The 13,797-nt window shown below is 46.8% G+C and overlaps 1 protein-coding gene across 6 annotated transcripts in view; it reads right to left on the reverse strand.

The window, feature by feature from the left end:
• Positions 1–13,797, reverse strand: part of ADAMTS9 (ADAM metallopeptidase with thrombospondin type 1 motif 9) — an 86,204-nt gene that overhangs the window by 30,572 nt on the left and 41,835 nt on the right. For all 6 annotated transcript variants that reach the window (XR_008731769.1, XM_055707381.1, XM_055707382.1 and 3 more), the window contains 7 exons: positions 13,470–13,634; positions 12,476–12,595; positions 10,582–10,686; positions 10,272–10,439; positions 9,792–10,076; positions 8,979–9,140; positions 8,213–8,389 (listed from right to left, as the gene is read on the reverse strand). Coding sequence is in view for 5 of the 6 variants with exons in the window: in XM_055707381.1 (XP_055563356.1) it covers positions 8,213–8,389; positions 8,979–9,140; positions 9,792–10,076; positions 10,272–10,439; positions 10,582–10,686; positions 12,476–12,595; positions 13,470–13,634 (1,182 nt within the window). In the remaining variant the exon portion in view is untranslated. The remainder of the gene's footprint in view (positions 1–8,212; positions 8,390–8,978; positions 9,141–9,791; positions 10,077–10,271; positions 10,440–10,581; positions 10,687–12,475; positions 12,596–13,469; positions 13,635–13,797) is intronic.

Below are 13,797 nucleotides of genomic sequence, written 5' to 3' on the forward strand. Positions count from 1 at the left end.
AGCGAAACACACCGAAGCATTGCACTGCAGTTTGAAAGAGGCTTTAGAAATGCTTAATCCAGGCTGGCTCCCCAGAGAAATGGGAGGCTTGACAAAAGGATGTGAACATTAGGGATTTTGGAGTGTCTACTCCAAGTAGGTTTGCGAGCACTGTCCAGAACCCCTGTAAAGCCACCCTGAGGAGCCCTCCTGGAGCTGGAGGGCATCCCTTGGTGTGCACAAGAGCAGGCTTTTCCCTGGTGCCCTTGAGGGCTCTTGGGCACGGGTTAGGGGGGACACCCACAGCGGCTGGCCCTGGCTCTGCAGTGCTTGCAGGGTCTCTGCTGCTCTGCTCTCAGCGCTGCAGCAGAGACACAGAGTTTCCCAAGTGATAAGTTGCAAAAGGGAGAAATGAAACTATCCACTAAACCTTCACCTTCCCGCTGCCAAACCCGGCCGCAGAGACTGGTGAGTGACCTCAGATGATGTCTTGTGACAGGTTAAAAAAAAAAAAAAAAAAAAGGAACCCCCCCCAAAAAGTTTCTCAAAGAAAAGCGTCCAACTTGATGTGTTGCTGCAGCAAAGGGAAGAGGCTGGTGTGTTTGGAGCCTGTTCCTCCAGCAGCGCAGATTGCCTGGAAGAAAGGATGCTCTTGGGCTCCTTCACTTCTGCAAGATGTAAGGCCCTGAGCACTGAAGTCACACAGTAATCTCCCTGAGCCGGGAAACCTCATGAGGTATATGGAGAAAAGCAGGTAATTGCAGTAGCCATACATCTCCTTTTCTATAGTGCCCACCTAGTCAATATCACTTCCTCCTCCTCTTTCACCCACCCTGTTGTTACATCCCATACCAAGACGTTACCCAGTACAGAAACCAGCAGGGCTGTGAGCACATCAAGCTACCTTGAAAGCTGTGTCCCTGCCCCACTCTGCACTACTTAACTTGCACAACAAGCAAGCAAAAAACCCCAAATAGCCACTGCAGGCCTCTCCAGGAAGGGAGGCATTAGACGGCGTATCCTCAAATTAGGAAATGTGTGAGCTGCCCAAGGATGCAGGTATAATGGGATGTGGAAGGCACTGATAAGGCTTATTTTCCATGCTGTGGCACTTTTAAAAGAGTAGCAATTGAAGCAGCAAGCAGCCTAAGCTAACTGACACTTCATATTTTTAGTGAACAGTTGTATTATAATGCCATTTAGAAGTCCCATTCAAGAACAGGATTTCTCCGTGTCAGATGGAGTGAAACACAAAGTAAGAGCTCTCTGAGGAATGTCAGCCCTATTTCACAGGTGTGCATCACACCGGGAGTTTGTAAGAGCACTGGGCTGCTTCTCGCTCTCTGGTTTTATAAAGGAAAATCTTGGCTTAATGCTGTAGGGATCAAATGGTATCAGCCTGCACATGGTATGGGGCATCAGACAGATTTTCATCCATGCTGCTGGCTCACTCACCCCTCCCATGAGCTAGTAAAAATTAAAACATGAATAGAGCATTAAGTGCCTTTGGAACAAGGCTGACTACATCATTTTTCCTTAATGACTGCACAAATCAGTCACCAGGAAAGTTAGAAACACCGTAAATGTCTTTGTGCTTAGCATCCCTCATCTTCGCACATCCTTGTTTCTGAATACTACAGTCCCTAGGATCCGAGCAACAGCAGTTATTGCCGTTTGGGGTATACAGCGTGAATCTGGAATATAGGAAAAACGCACACAGACTTCCCAATGCCCAGCTCAGGGATCTGCTCAAAGATGCTAAACTTCACAGCTCATTCTTGAAAGCATGTTACTGCTCTAATGTGTCTCCTGCAGTCTAACAGATATTTCAATTACCACACTCAAAACCAGTGCTCTGGGAGACAAACATTCCCAGCAATTGCCCTTTTATTTATTGCCTTATTTCTCCCGTGTGTGCAAGTGTGTGCATATGTGCATGCATAGGACATCTGCAGACGTTACGAAGCCAGCAGCCACGGATGGGCCAGCCACGACACAGAGCCTGGATCCCATCACCACTGAACAGCGGTCCCACCACCAGTTCAAGTTCAGGCCAGCTGTGCAGGGCCTGGACAATGACCATCTCATTGAGAAAATGTGTAAGAGGAGAGGCATAAAAAGGCAACCACAGAGGCACACTAAATACAGCCAAACAGCCACAGTACTTCCTTGGAGAAAGGTGATATTTTGCAGTAAGTTAGGACAGAAGCACGGGTTGGACTATACATGGTGAGAAACATCAGTGAGTACTAACGGAGTTACCTGCTCCCAGTGGGATGGTGCACTGGGGAACTTGGGAAAAGCTGCATCACCTGGTGGTGGGGGAAAGAGAAGAGTTTCAAGATACAGGAAAATAACCTTCCTGAGTCTAACCACTGGTCCAGCTCCTGTCTGTCCTGCCAATGGCAACAGGAGAGACTATGGAAGGGGAGCAGATGAGATGGGCCATTCTCTGCAGCTCATTGCCCTGGTACTTCCCCAGCATTTGGGCACTGTCTTGGGGAGGTTAGAGGAGACACTGCTGCCCCATCCTTCTAATTCTCCATCAGACTAAAAGACACTTGGTTTAACCACCAGGTCAGATCACAACGGGTGCAAAGACTAACGGATGCCTGCAGGGGAGGAGCGTGGGTTGCAACAGCTGAGCATTAAGTTGCAGGAAATCAGTCCTGCAAGGAGCTGATCCAGCAAAGCCCTTAAGTGCAGCTCAGCATTAAGCTCACAGTGCCACAGGGTGGTCCTTCACCTGCAGTGTAGTAAATGGACTTTGATGGCTGTTTTTTCACCCATGGAGCACCAGCACTACTGATAGGAAAAAGTCAGCAAAACTGATAGAAAAAGTATATCTATATAGTTCGTCTTATTTAAGGAGAAACAGAAGTAGCAATGGGAGATGGTGATGACAGGCAAACAAGAAAAATGGAAAGAAAAATAAAAATTGGAGATTTTAGAGTAGCAAGAGGGAATAAAGTGACATTCTTCTACCAAGCAGCTGGGTACCACTGGCTTCACCCACCTGTAACTGGCCTGGAGCCACCAGCTGTGGCTCTGAGCCTTGGCAGGGATGGTGGGCGCTTAGCTGAGGAAAGAGCCGCAGGAGCACACATCACCGCTGCCCTGGAGGACCAACAGGCTGAAACTCTTCAAATAAAAACCCCAACTGCATTTACCCTCTGGGAGAAGGTCTGAGAAGGGCATGAGGCAGCAAATAGGTGGATTCCCAGCTATGATGTGCAGTTTTGGAGGGTGGCTGAAGCTGGGCACTGATGGTGGGATGCTCGGGGTGGCTGTCACACAGTAGGGAGTATAAGAGAGGGCTGAAATAGATCTGGTTTGATTTTTTAAACAAAAGCAAAGACGACTGCGCTGTCAAATCCCTTTTTCTGACTGGGGAACCAAAGCAGACAACTTCTTGCCTTTTATCAGCGCATCGAACCGGCAGTCCCTAGAGTCAGTCACTCTGAGTGATCCTAGAGGGGAGGCAGCCAGGAACCCAAGAGGGACAGCAGCCTTGGTGGGCCAGCCTAAGCGTACGGTAAACAGCTCCGAGATGGAGACAGTTTCAGACAGATGGGGATATCCATAGGCTACCAAGTTCCCATTTTGGTCTGGATCAGCTTTATTAAATCTTCACTAAGGCATCTATTTCTACCTGTTTTTCTAAAGGCATGCAAGCCAGGCAATGCACCCTTCTGCTTGGGTTCTGGGACCATGTGCACAGCCTTCCTCTGCTGCAGAAACATTTGTCCTTCCCCCACAGACTCTTGGGGTAGGACAGTTTTTATTAGTTTTCTGGTAATACCTGGCACTACAGAGAAATACAGACTTGCGGTCGCAGCCTCAAGAGCCTAAACTGTCATCATATGAATGAAGAACAGAAAAAGCAATGTGAATCACTGAGTGACTGGAGAGTTCAGCATGCCTATCACTTCATTTTCAAGGATGGCTTTGTTATTGCAAAACATGTGTAAAGAATCATACAGCAGCTCAGTAATGCTGCTGTCACAGCAAATTCATTTGCTGCAGAAGAGAGGAATAGAACAGGAGTTATATACACTTGCAACCAAATCTGCCCCTGGTTATCACTTCTGCCTTAGCAAGAGCTGACATCCTGCCTGCTAAGAATATTATCAGAACAACGACATGGAGAATATTGCTGTTGAACCGCCTATTTTCAGCCAGCTTCACGGGGAAGGCATTCTGTAAACAACATGTTGGGGCTTTGACAGAATTAAATACAAATAACCTGAACTTTCCACTAACACCGGTTTTAAGATTAAAGTTCTTGAGTGCCAGCTCCCTGACACAGTTGTTAGCCAGGCAATCCTCCTGCTTCCCACTGAGTCCAGAGCCCCTTCGCCAGTACCTACGTCCCTGCGTGCAGCTGGAGAGCCCTGCAAAACCATCAGTGCCTAAGGGGATAGAAACAGCAATATCGTCCCAACGAAAACCTGAATTCACATTGACAATAACAGAGCCTGGAGCTTAGCCAGCTGATATTCTAATTATTTTATGCTAAGCTTCCAATTTTTCATTGTTAGATCAAAAGGCGGTCAAGGACTATGATGCCAGCGTTTCTGCCTATTTGATAAAGAGCTGGGAAGCACACACTGCCATTTTGCAGGCACGAAGAGCTATGCAACCATTGCATCAGCAGCTAGAACTTTTGATACCCAAAAGCAATAAGTACTTGAAAAAGCAGATTACTTTTAAAATTATAATACTTTTTTTTTTTTAGGAAGGAAAAAACCCAACAAAACCCCCCACCAAATCCAAAACCCCACCCATCCATCTTCCACAGGTCAAAGTCAAATAATTACTGTCCTGGTGCAGCAAAGTTCAAATCACTCCCTGAGTGAACCAGGACTGGGTGCTGTGAGATATAATTGTTTTACCTTATCTGTGCCCATTTCCTAACTCAGACAGAATGAGAAGCCCACAACAAGTCCGTTCAGCATTATTCATAAATTGTATCAGGATACAATTTGATATTACGGTAAATTCAAAGTTTCATGGGAATAATGATTGCAAGGAGCAGATCCGCCCCGAGAGAATTGGGTTCAGCCTCAGGTTTTAAGTGAAGTGATGGATAATGCTCTCTGTGAACATCTCCCTCACTCTGGAGAACATGGAGAGATTTCCTCTCGGTATTCGAGAGCATGTACGGACATCTGTGTTCATGCCATGGGGCAGTCAGAGGAGAAAAACCCACCACTTTCTGTACCTTGGTGACAGTCTCTGCATGTTTTCTAAAGTATTATTTTAATAAAAAGGTCAGGTCTATCACATGGTGTACAGTTCTGCAGTGTTTAAATACATATTCTTAAATAAACAAGGATATAAAATGGTCACCTCCTCTTAGCCCTCCTTGAACACCCATTATAATGACATGGTATCTCACCAGTCTCCCGTTATGAAATTATCATTGACATACAGAACCTCTTTATTCATTTAATTCTTTCTTTAAAACCTGGATTTAACCAGTCAGATAAAATCACTTGTTTACTGTATGAAATCCCAATGGAATTTCACCTGAGGACTGCGGGTTGGACTCCTCAGACTCTCTCTGCTTTAATTTGTATGCATTTTATGGTACTAATTTCACTGAAACTTGAGTAAAGCTAAGCCAGACAGGTGCTTGCAAGAAATTAGTTATCTGAACTTTGTAATTTAGACACTTTAAACTGTGTTTAATTATTGCGAATGACAGTTTCTGTTGGACAACAAAGTAAAAGAAAAGCGAGTCAAAAGATGGAACATGGCAGTACCATTTCAGAAAATATAGTCAAAGATACCAAAACTAAGTATATGATCTTAATTTAGCAAAAGACTCTAGAAATCATTATACAAATTCATTTATGATTACATTCTACTTGTCTTTAATTTTCATTGTTCAACATTAACATTAAACATCGTAAATGTATGCAATATTTTTATAAAATTAAATAACAATATTGGAAAAATAAATACACTTTTACATAAATACATAAATCCATACTGCTGAAAAGTTTCAGCTAATACTATACTCTTGTTTCAAAAGTGACCAAAAAAATATGGTAGTGACACTCCATCCCAACAGATGAAGTACGTACAGCTACAGAATGATGTTTGTAACCAATGACAGAGCTAAAGCAAATCCAGGTGATACCACACTAAAGAAAAAAAAAAGATTTGGATGTTACTACCTACAGTAGTAGCACGAGGTAGACATACATGTGGAGTATTTTGCAGGAGGGACACCAAGCCTGTTGACCCCATAGATAAAATTTGGTTTTCAAACAGCTCTGGGGTCCCCTACATCAGAGCCAAAGGACACCTCAGAAATAAGACTGAAAAATCAAGTCACTTTGTGGCAACGACTGGGGCTCAGCCCTGCAGCCCCATCACCTGTGGGAGGCCGGGGGGCTGCGAGCACCGGGGGCAGCCGGTGGGAGATGCCACAGGCAGGGTAGGATGTCCCTGCCCTCTGCCTGTCTGCCAGACATCCCACCCGCTCCCGGGATGCTGAGCGAGGACAACCCACCAAGGTTAATAAGACTGAGTAGAGTCAAGGGAACTTTTTCTGGGTGGACAAAAAAACCAAAACCAACCAACCCAACCCCAAAATACAGGACTGCACCCTGCATTTCCAACACAGAGAAGCAGACGCAGCCCTGGAGCCTGCTCCTGAACAGCTGTGAGGAGGCTGAACGCCGAGCGACACCAAAATGCAACACAACTCTGTCCGCCCCCTGGGTTCTTGCAAACGGTCCGGCACAGGTAACACAGCAGCTCCCAGCCGGCAGCTCTGCGGGGAAGCCACCGCACACGTTCCTAGCTCTGCTTAGCTCACCTCGCTCATTTTTAGCACCAGCTCTATCAGTGTACAAGTGATACATTAGCACCTCAAACGAAATTATTCATATCACCGTCCCTTGTACTGGTAAAGCACCGTATAAACACCAGGTCAGCAGTTTTATGGCTATTGCATAACTCACTGAGGTATGATAAAGATATCGAGGAGTGTTACCGAAGGCATGACTGGAAGCACCCGCAGAAACGAGCGTGGTTATGTTTTAGCAAGGTGACTTTTCCAACTGTGACAATTAAGGAAGTCCAATACATTACAAACAGGCCTCTTTTTGTTTTCCTATAAAGTGCTTTTGAGTCAGATTAAATAATTTTTTTTTTTAACATCTTCTTCAAATGATACACAATCAAGGTTGACATTTGTTTGAAGGCCACTCCAAACCGGGCAGGTCCGTGGTTTCCAGTGCACCAGGCAGCTCTCGCCTCGGCGCAAGGCTCAGCCCCACACTGCACACCGGGGCTCCACGCCGAGCAGGAGGTGCTGCTCTGGCCAGGGAGAATTCCAAAGCTGTGGCACCCAAACGAGCATCCCAGCCCTGCAGTTCAGGGCTGCTCTGCCCTCACAGGAGCATCCCTGCAGCAGGCTATTCCAGTGGCAAAGGAGCAGTTTAAGGCACCCCTGCTCCACACTCTATATTGTTACAAAAAAGCTCCCAGGGTTTTAAGCCTTCCACCACCTCGCTGATCCCTTGCTGTCTTAATGATATTTAGAGCAGCAGCTGGAGATCAGGCCAGACAGTAACTTTCCAGAACCAGAGATGCACAAGAAAAGCTTACAGGTGCCTTTGCACAGTATATCACACTCATATCATATATACACGGGAACAGAAATAGAGCACAGGTGTGAATGCACACAGGTTTCTGTATAGCTGTGTGTGTGGGGGCAGGTAGAGACACGCACACACATCTATACAAGCTTGTACATGCTTGGGAGTTAATGCAATTTAGGGCACATTTCCCCCTGTCATCTTGCTTTTGGCAGAAAACACGCGACTGGTAAACCAGTAGGTGCACAGTGCAGTATTACCGTTAAATACCAGAACAATTTAAGTTCAATGGAAATGTACTGCTTAAATGCCAGGTTCAAATCCATATGCAAAGAACTCAGTCAGAACCAAGACTCATAATGCACAGCGCTCGCACAGTGTAATAAAACGGACAAAGGTGGCTACTTAGCAGAAAGTGCCTTTTAAATTAAAGGACTCAAGCTGCCCTAATGTAAGCCCTTCCTGAACAGGTGTTATTCTGAATATATTGTCAATAATCCTCTTTAAGTGCAGTTTTAAGACATGAAGCATTAGCACCTTGGTTTGAAGCAAGTTAAATCTGTTGTTATGGGATATCCACAAAACGGTTCACAAAGAGAAAGAGTTTATGGTCGTACCGAGCTCCAAGGACCAGCGCTCCAGGCAGCATCTCTAGGACAGTCCTGCACATTGCACTGCTCTCTGTCCGGTGGCTTGTCAAGGATTTCGCAGCTCAGATCCGTAAACCTTTCTCCATTAGGGCGCTGGCACACCACCAGCCGTGTTCTTGTCCCTGCCCCACATGGCTTCGTGCACTGGAAGTCAGCAGAGGACAGAGCAATCACTGTCTGGGCAGCTGCTAACAGTTGCTCAAAGCACTAGCACCTCCCAAGACCCAATGGTTGGTTCTGTTCCCAAGCCACCCACTCCAGCCAAATCCCCCCACAAAGGCTGCAGGAGCCTCAGATGGAGCATCAGCTGCTTCAGCTTCTCTTCCCAAAGCTTTTCATGCTGCTCCACAACCATACTGCCAGACCCAACATGACACTGGAGGTTAATGTCTCTAATTGCTCATCTCAGATGAATTTTCAGAAAGGAGCAGTGTTTGTACTAAAATAAAAAGGCCTTCAGTCAAACTAGACTTCTCTTAAAAAGAAAAAAAATAAATCTCCATTTTTGTAGAATTTGCTTTTGCCTGGGAAGAAAAATTCCCCGTGACAAATAGAAAGGAAAACACCACCAAGCAGGTACTAGGGTTCATTCATTTATCAGAGGCTGCCTTTCATGCTCCAATCTTTCTAATAAATGTCACCAAGATCTCTCCCTCTTCTCCATCATTTTTCAGCCACCTGCTAACAAAAGCCTGGCCCTGCGCAGGGAGCCTGGGATGAATGGTGCACTCACCTCTCCCCAGTTGCCGTAAGCCCACTGAGGACAGGGGCCAGATTCACACGATCTCTGCTCCATGGGTTTGCTTTTCTCATCGCAGTTATTTGCGGTGTATCCGTTTTCATCCTGGCACACCACAACTCGTCGCTGGAACCCCCCTGCACATGTGCTAGAGCACTGAAAGACACAATTGCCCATGGCTTCGTTGAGTCTGGGAATAATTTTGCATTCCCAGCTTCTTCCCAGTGCTTTGCACCGTGGGAATGCACTGCTAGAAATTTAATACAGCTAACAGGTATTATTAACTTCAAAACCCAGCTATTACGAATAGCAGTGCAATGATTTAGGTGCTGACTAAGCAAAGAAAATAAACACGAGACTAGATTTATGCAGGTGAGTAATCCCCACTGGCTTTAATGCAGTGCTTGACATCCTATTTGTGCTTAATTCCCTTTAGGGACTTCCCTGATAGAGAGCTGCAAACTGGTTGGGGTGGGAGGAGCTGGCATTAAGGCTCTGCTGTGCTTTGGCAACAGCTCTTTGCAGCTGTAAATATCCCGGGAGATGGCCAAGAAGCAAAGGCTGGCGTCTGCCTCATGGAAAACATCAGTGTTCTGCCTGGAGAACCTTGGAGATACGAGGTGCGAGAGGCTAAGCAGCAATGCCTGCATCCTGCTGCAAGTGTGAGCAGAGAGCAGGCAGCAGGGAGAAGGGTCCCTCTTTTCCTTGTATTTTTTATACTTTAATAAAAGGCTGGATTAGCCTGGAAAAAAAACCAACCAAACCCAACCAAACAAACCCCATCAATAAGAAAATCAGGGCACTTACAGCACCCCAGGGACCAATCCTCCACTGATTGCCTCCTGGTACGTGTGCGCGGTTTCGGTTCGGGCTGCCTCCAGGGTGCAGTTTCAGGCGATGATCCGGATAGAGGAAAGGGTGGATGGCCCTGCCGTAGTCATGGCTGTTTGAATGACAAGGAGACATGGAGCAGTCTTGCTCGGTGGCAGGGAGGTCATCTGGGTCACACTCACTCCTATCCACCAGCTGGTCACTGTAATTGATGCAGATCACTTGTCGCGTTGCCTTACCTTGACCACAAGTCACCGAGCACTGCGTTACAGTGGGAAAAGGAGACACAGTCACATGTCTGCTTTGAGAACCGGACACACAGCTATTGCTAATAACGAACAGCAGAAAATCTGAATCTTCCCCACTTATAAAAGGGCAAGCGTGACAGATTTCCGAAACATGTTTCCAGTAATGAGGTCTACAAGGCTCTCCTGCAAGAGACAACGTGATGCTTACAGAGCTCCACTCCAAGGCTTTCCACTGCCCGCACGGTGTCACGGTGCACATTTCAGTGGCTGATGGCTTCGGGAGGTGGAAACAAGCTGACTCCTCAGCCACTGAGCCCTGGTCATCCCGACAGCTGACATATCTCATCCGGGTACCCTTCCCACAGGTTGCAGAGCACTAGGGAAGAACAACAAGCACTCCACTAGAAAGTTTCCTGATATATATTACAAGGGCTTTGGAACAAAAAGTTGAACAAATGCACTTAAAAACATCACATTATTTATTGTAAAGTAATCCTGAAAGTATGACACATGCTTACCGGTGTCCAGGATCCAAATCTCCACTGCGTCCTGTGAATGCCCGGTATGGATCTCTTGGCTTCAGGACTATTTGGATGGGGAGGACATGCTGCTACTTCACAGTCCTATACATGAAATAGGAGGGAAAAGAGGGAAATCAGGAGTTTGCAGATGTGTCAGTTAAACCTTCTCTTCGATGTAATGATGAGCAGCACACGTCTTGAAAGTCTATAACCTGCATGCTTGTGTGCTGGCAGGCTTTCTCCTTGCATCCTCTTGGTGAATCAGCAAAACTCGGTATCAGTACCCTGAGGGCTTCCTGTGCAGAACCCTCAGGAGACTCTACAATAGGGACCCCCATAACCATGTGCCACCTTCATGCATTAAAACCAGATGTTTTTGAGACAAAAGATGAAAGTTCATTAAGAGAGTTCTGGTATGAACACACATCTGCAAGGCAGCAACTTTATCTCTCTTCAAAGCTCCCTTCCTTCAGCGTGAGACCTGCAGCCCACTTAAAGGTTACGCTGCTGAGCTGATTGCAGCTCTTTGATTCCCTCAGCCCACCAGACCACCTATATTCGCGTCCTGATCTTCACCACATAACAAGCATGCAAGGTTTTGGTGACAGGCATGTCATTCCGCTCAGCCTTGGTATGGTGCCTAACAGGGGGGTTCTGGTCCTGTCTGGACTTCCTGGGAGGTCTGGCAACAGAAATGATGAATAGCCATGACTTTGGTTCATGAACCTACAAGTAGTCATTGCCAAAAAGGAAATTAATACCGATCGTCACTGCAAGGGAGAGAGCGGCTCTTGACAAATGGCATGAATGATTTCTGCATTGCGATGATTTTACTTACGCTGGAAATGTGCATGCCAAACGATGGCTGATGATAAGCGGGTTTGTTACCCCTTGACTATAGCGCAGTTGGTCTCCATACATGGGAAAAACAGCCCTTTCCTAACTGTTGTGGCCTTAGTTAAACTCTGTGAAGTCATGCAGGACAGAAGCTGGGCAGGGCACCAGCACTATGACTCTCCTGGATGACAGATAGGTGGTAATGTTCTGTTTTATTCAACTCCTTCAGACACCCTGGACACATCCTCTGCCTGAAATGGGAATTTACACATTTGCTTCTAAGTACCAGCCAACACAGCATGGAAATCCTATTCAGAAAATTTGCAGAGGGTGTGCAGCATTTCTTAATTTATCCAGCCAAGGGGATGTGCCTGGAATTGTAGCTGGCATGTGTCCTGCAGTATCCCGTGCAGCAGACAAGACATGACAGCCCCTAGCCCTCATTGGTACCAGACGGCAACAGTCCTGCAGCCAAGTGAGCCCAGATGCAGCCAGGCATCCCAGACCCCACGCAAGCCAAAGGAGGGGTCTGCTGTGTTGAGACCCCAGCCTCTGAGGTTAGTAAATACTGTCTCATCCTTCTGGTGGCTGGTTGTCTTCCGATATTCATCTACTGCTGCTTCTTTAGCTCACGAGCAATTAGGGACCAGCTTTAGCTCTGAATCTGGCCAGCCCCTTGCACATCCCATACTATGACCAGAGCTCCATGCATACAAGCCATAAGCAAAGGTAATTTGTAACCTGTGAAGTAGTCTGGATGCTCTCACAACAAGTTGTCCATTGCCTTTTTAGCAATCTGGTGCTTCAGAGTATCAGGTTAAACACATGGAGAGGGTCTGGATGGGAACTCTCTGAATTTTCTTCTTTCCCACTTCTACCAAAACAGTGGGGTGCTGTGCTGCACCTTCCCAAGGGCCACACAGCAGATACTGCTCTGCATGGGCTGGTGTTCGGGGCAAGCCTTTCCTGTGACAAGACATCCCCTGAAGCTGCAGCCTGGATGCCTCTGTACACATGCTGGCAGAAAAAATGGAGACAGGGCAGCAGGATTTACCTGGGTATCTGTTGGCCTCGTTGCCGCATTGCACTCGTTATCATCCACCACTGACACGTAGGTGCCCACGACACACTTCACCGCTCTCATCTGGTACCCTTGGCCACAAGTCATGGTGCACTGGGAGAGGACAGATGGGAGAAAGAACTGCTGGGTCCGAGTAGCTGCTTTGGTTAGAAAGTATTAATCAGCCCAGCCTGCATTTAGGCACGTAGCATGAGCAGCAAAAATAAAACACAGTTTCCCTTCTGGTTTCTCTCCACTTCATGCATTTCAGCTTTAAATTAGGTCAAAGTTTTAACTCACTGTGCCCACCAGAGCCTCGCACGCTTCACTTGCTTCCTCAGGAATGAAGGTGCGAGCATTTAAATGACTTACTTCGCTGCACACAATAAATCATAGTCTGGTATAACCTGCATCATATCCTTCTTTAAAACTGGTTGCTCAGCCCCACAGTAAGTAGCACAAGTGACTAATGAATAATTTTGCTGATGGGAAATTAAGTCTGACTGGGACAACTGGTCTGGGTTTGTTGTTGTTTTTTTTAAGTCAAGAGCTAACAGCTTTGTGGAAAAGGAGATGCCAGAACACTCTGGGAGAAATGAGCAACTTGCATTTTAACAGGAAAAAACCTCATCAACCCAGAAACTGGAAAATATTAAAAGCAACAAAAGCTATTCAATGGGAGCAGCTTTTCTGTGAAAATCAGGCCACGTATTTACGTGCCTAAATATGGATTTAGGAGCGTAACCTTGGAAACCCTTTTTTGAAAAATCACAGCCGATTTAGTATGACAGAGATTAAATTTAGCACAAAGGGCAGGTACTGTTATTGCTGGCCCGTCCGCTGAACCCGAGCGAACAGAGGGCTGCTTTGGTGTGCAAATCAATTAACACAGTTACGCTGCTGAACATGGATGAAAGGGTGGCACCCAGCCTCGGCCAGCAGCACCCAGGTGTCACGGACCAGGAGCCCCGCAGCGGCTCTGCAGTACCTGCCCCCACGGCCCCACTTGCCACGAAGCGCACTCCTGCTGCTGGCACGTCTGCACTGACTCCGGCTTCGTCTCGGGATCACAAAACCTGTCGTTTAAGCGATCTTCTCCAAACTGGCACCAGGTCTGGCGGTGTTTGTGCCCTTTGCCACAGGTGACCAAGCACTGGGAGGAGTAAAGCACAAGCTCAGGAGGTGCCGAGGATGCGCTTGCTGGCTCAGCATCTGCCCCAGCACTGAAAAATAAACCTGGAGACCTGTTGCAACTTAAAAACTGGTGCCGAGAGGCAGCTCTTTAGCTAATGACCACATGTGCTGTAACACATGTG

This window comes from Falco cherrug, chromosome 4 (genome assembly GCF_023634085.1).
Source record: "Falco cherrug isolate bFalChe1 chromosome 4, bFalChe1.pri, whole genome shotgun sequence".
NCBI lineage: Eukaryota > Metazoa > Chordata > Aves > Falconiformes > Falconidae > Falco > Falco cherrug.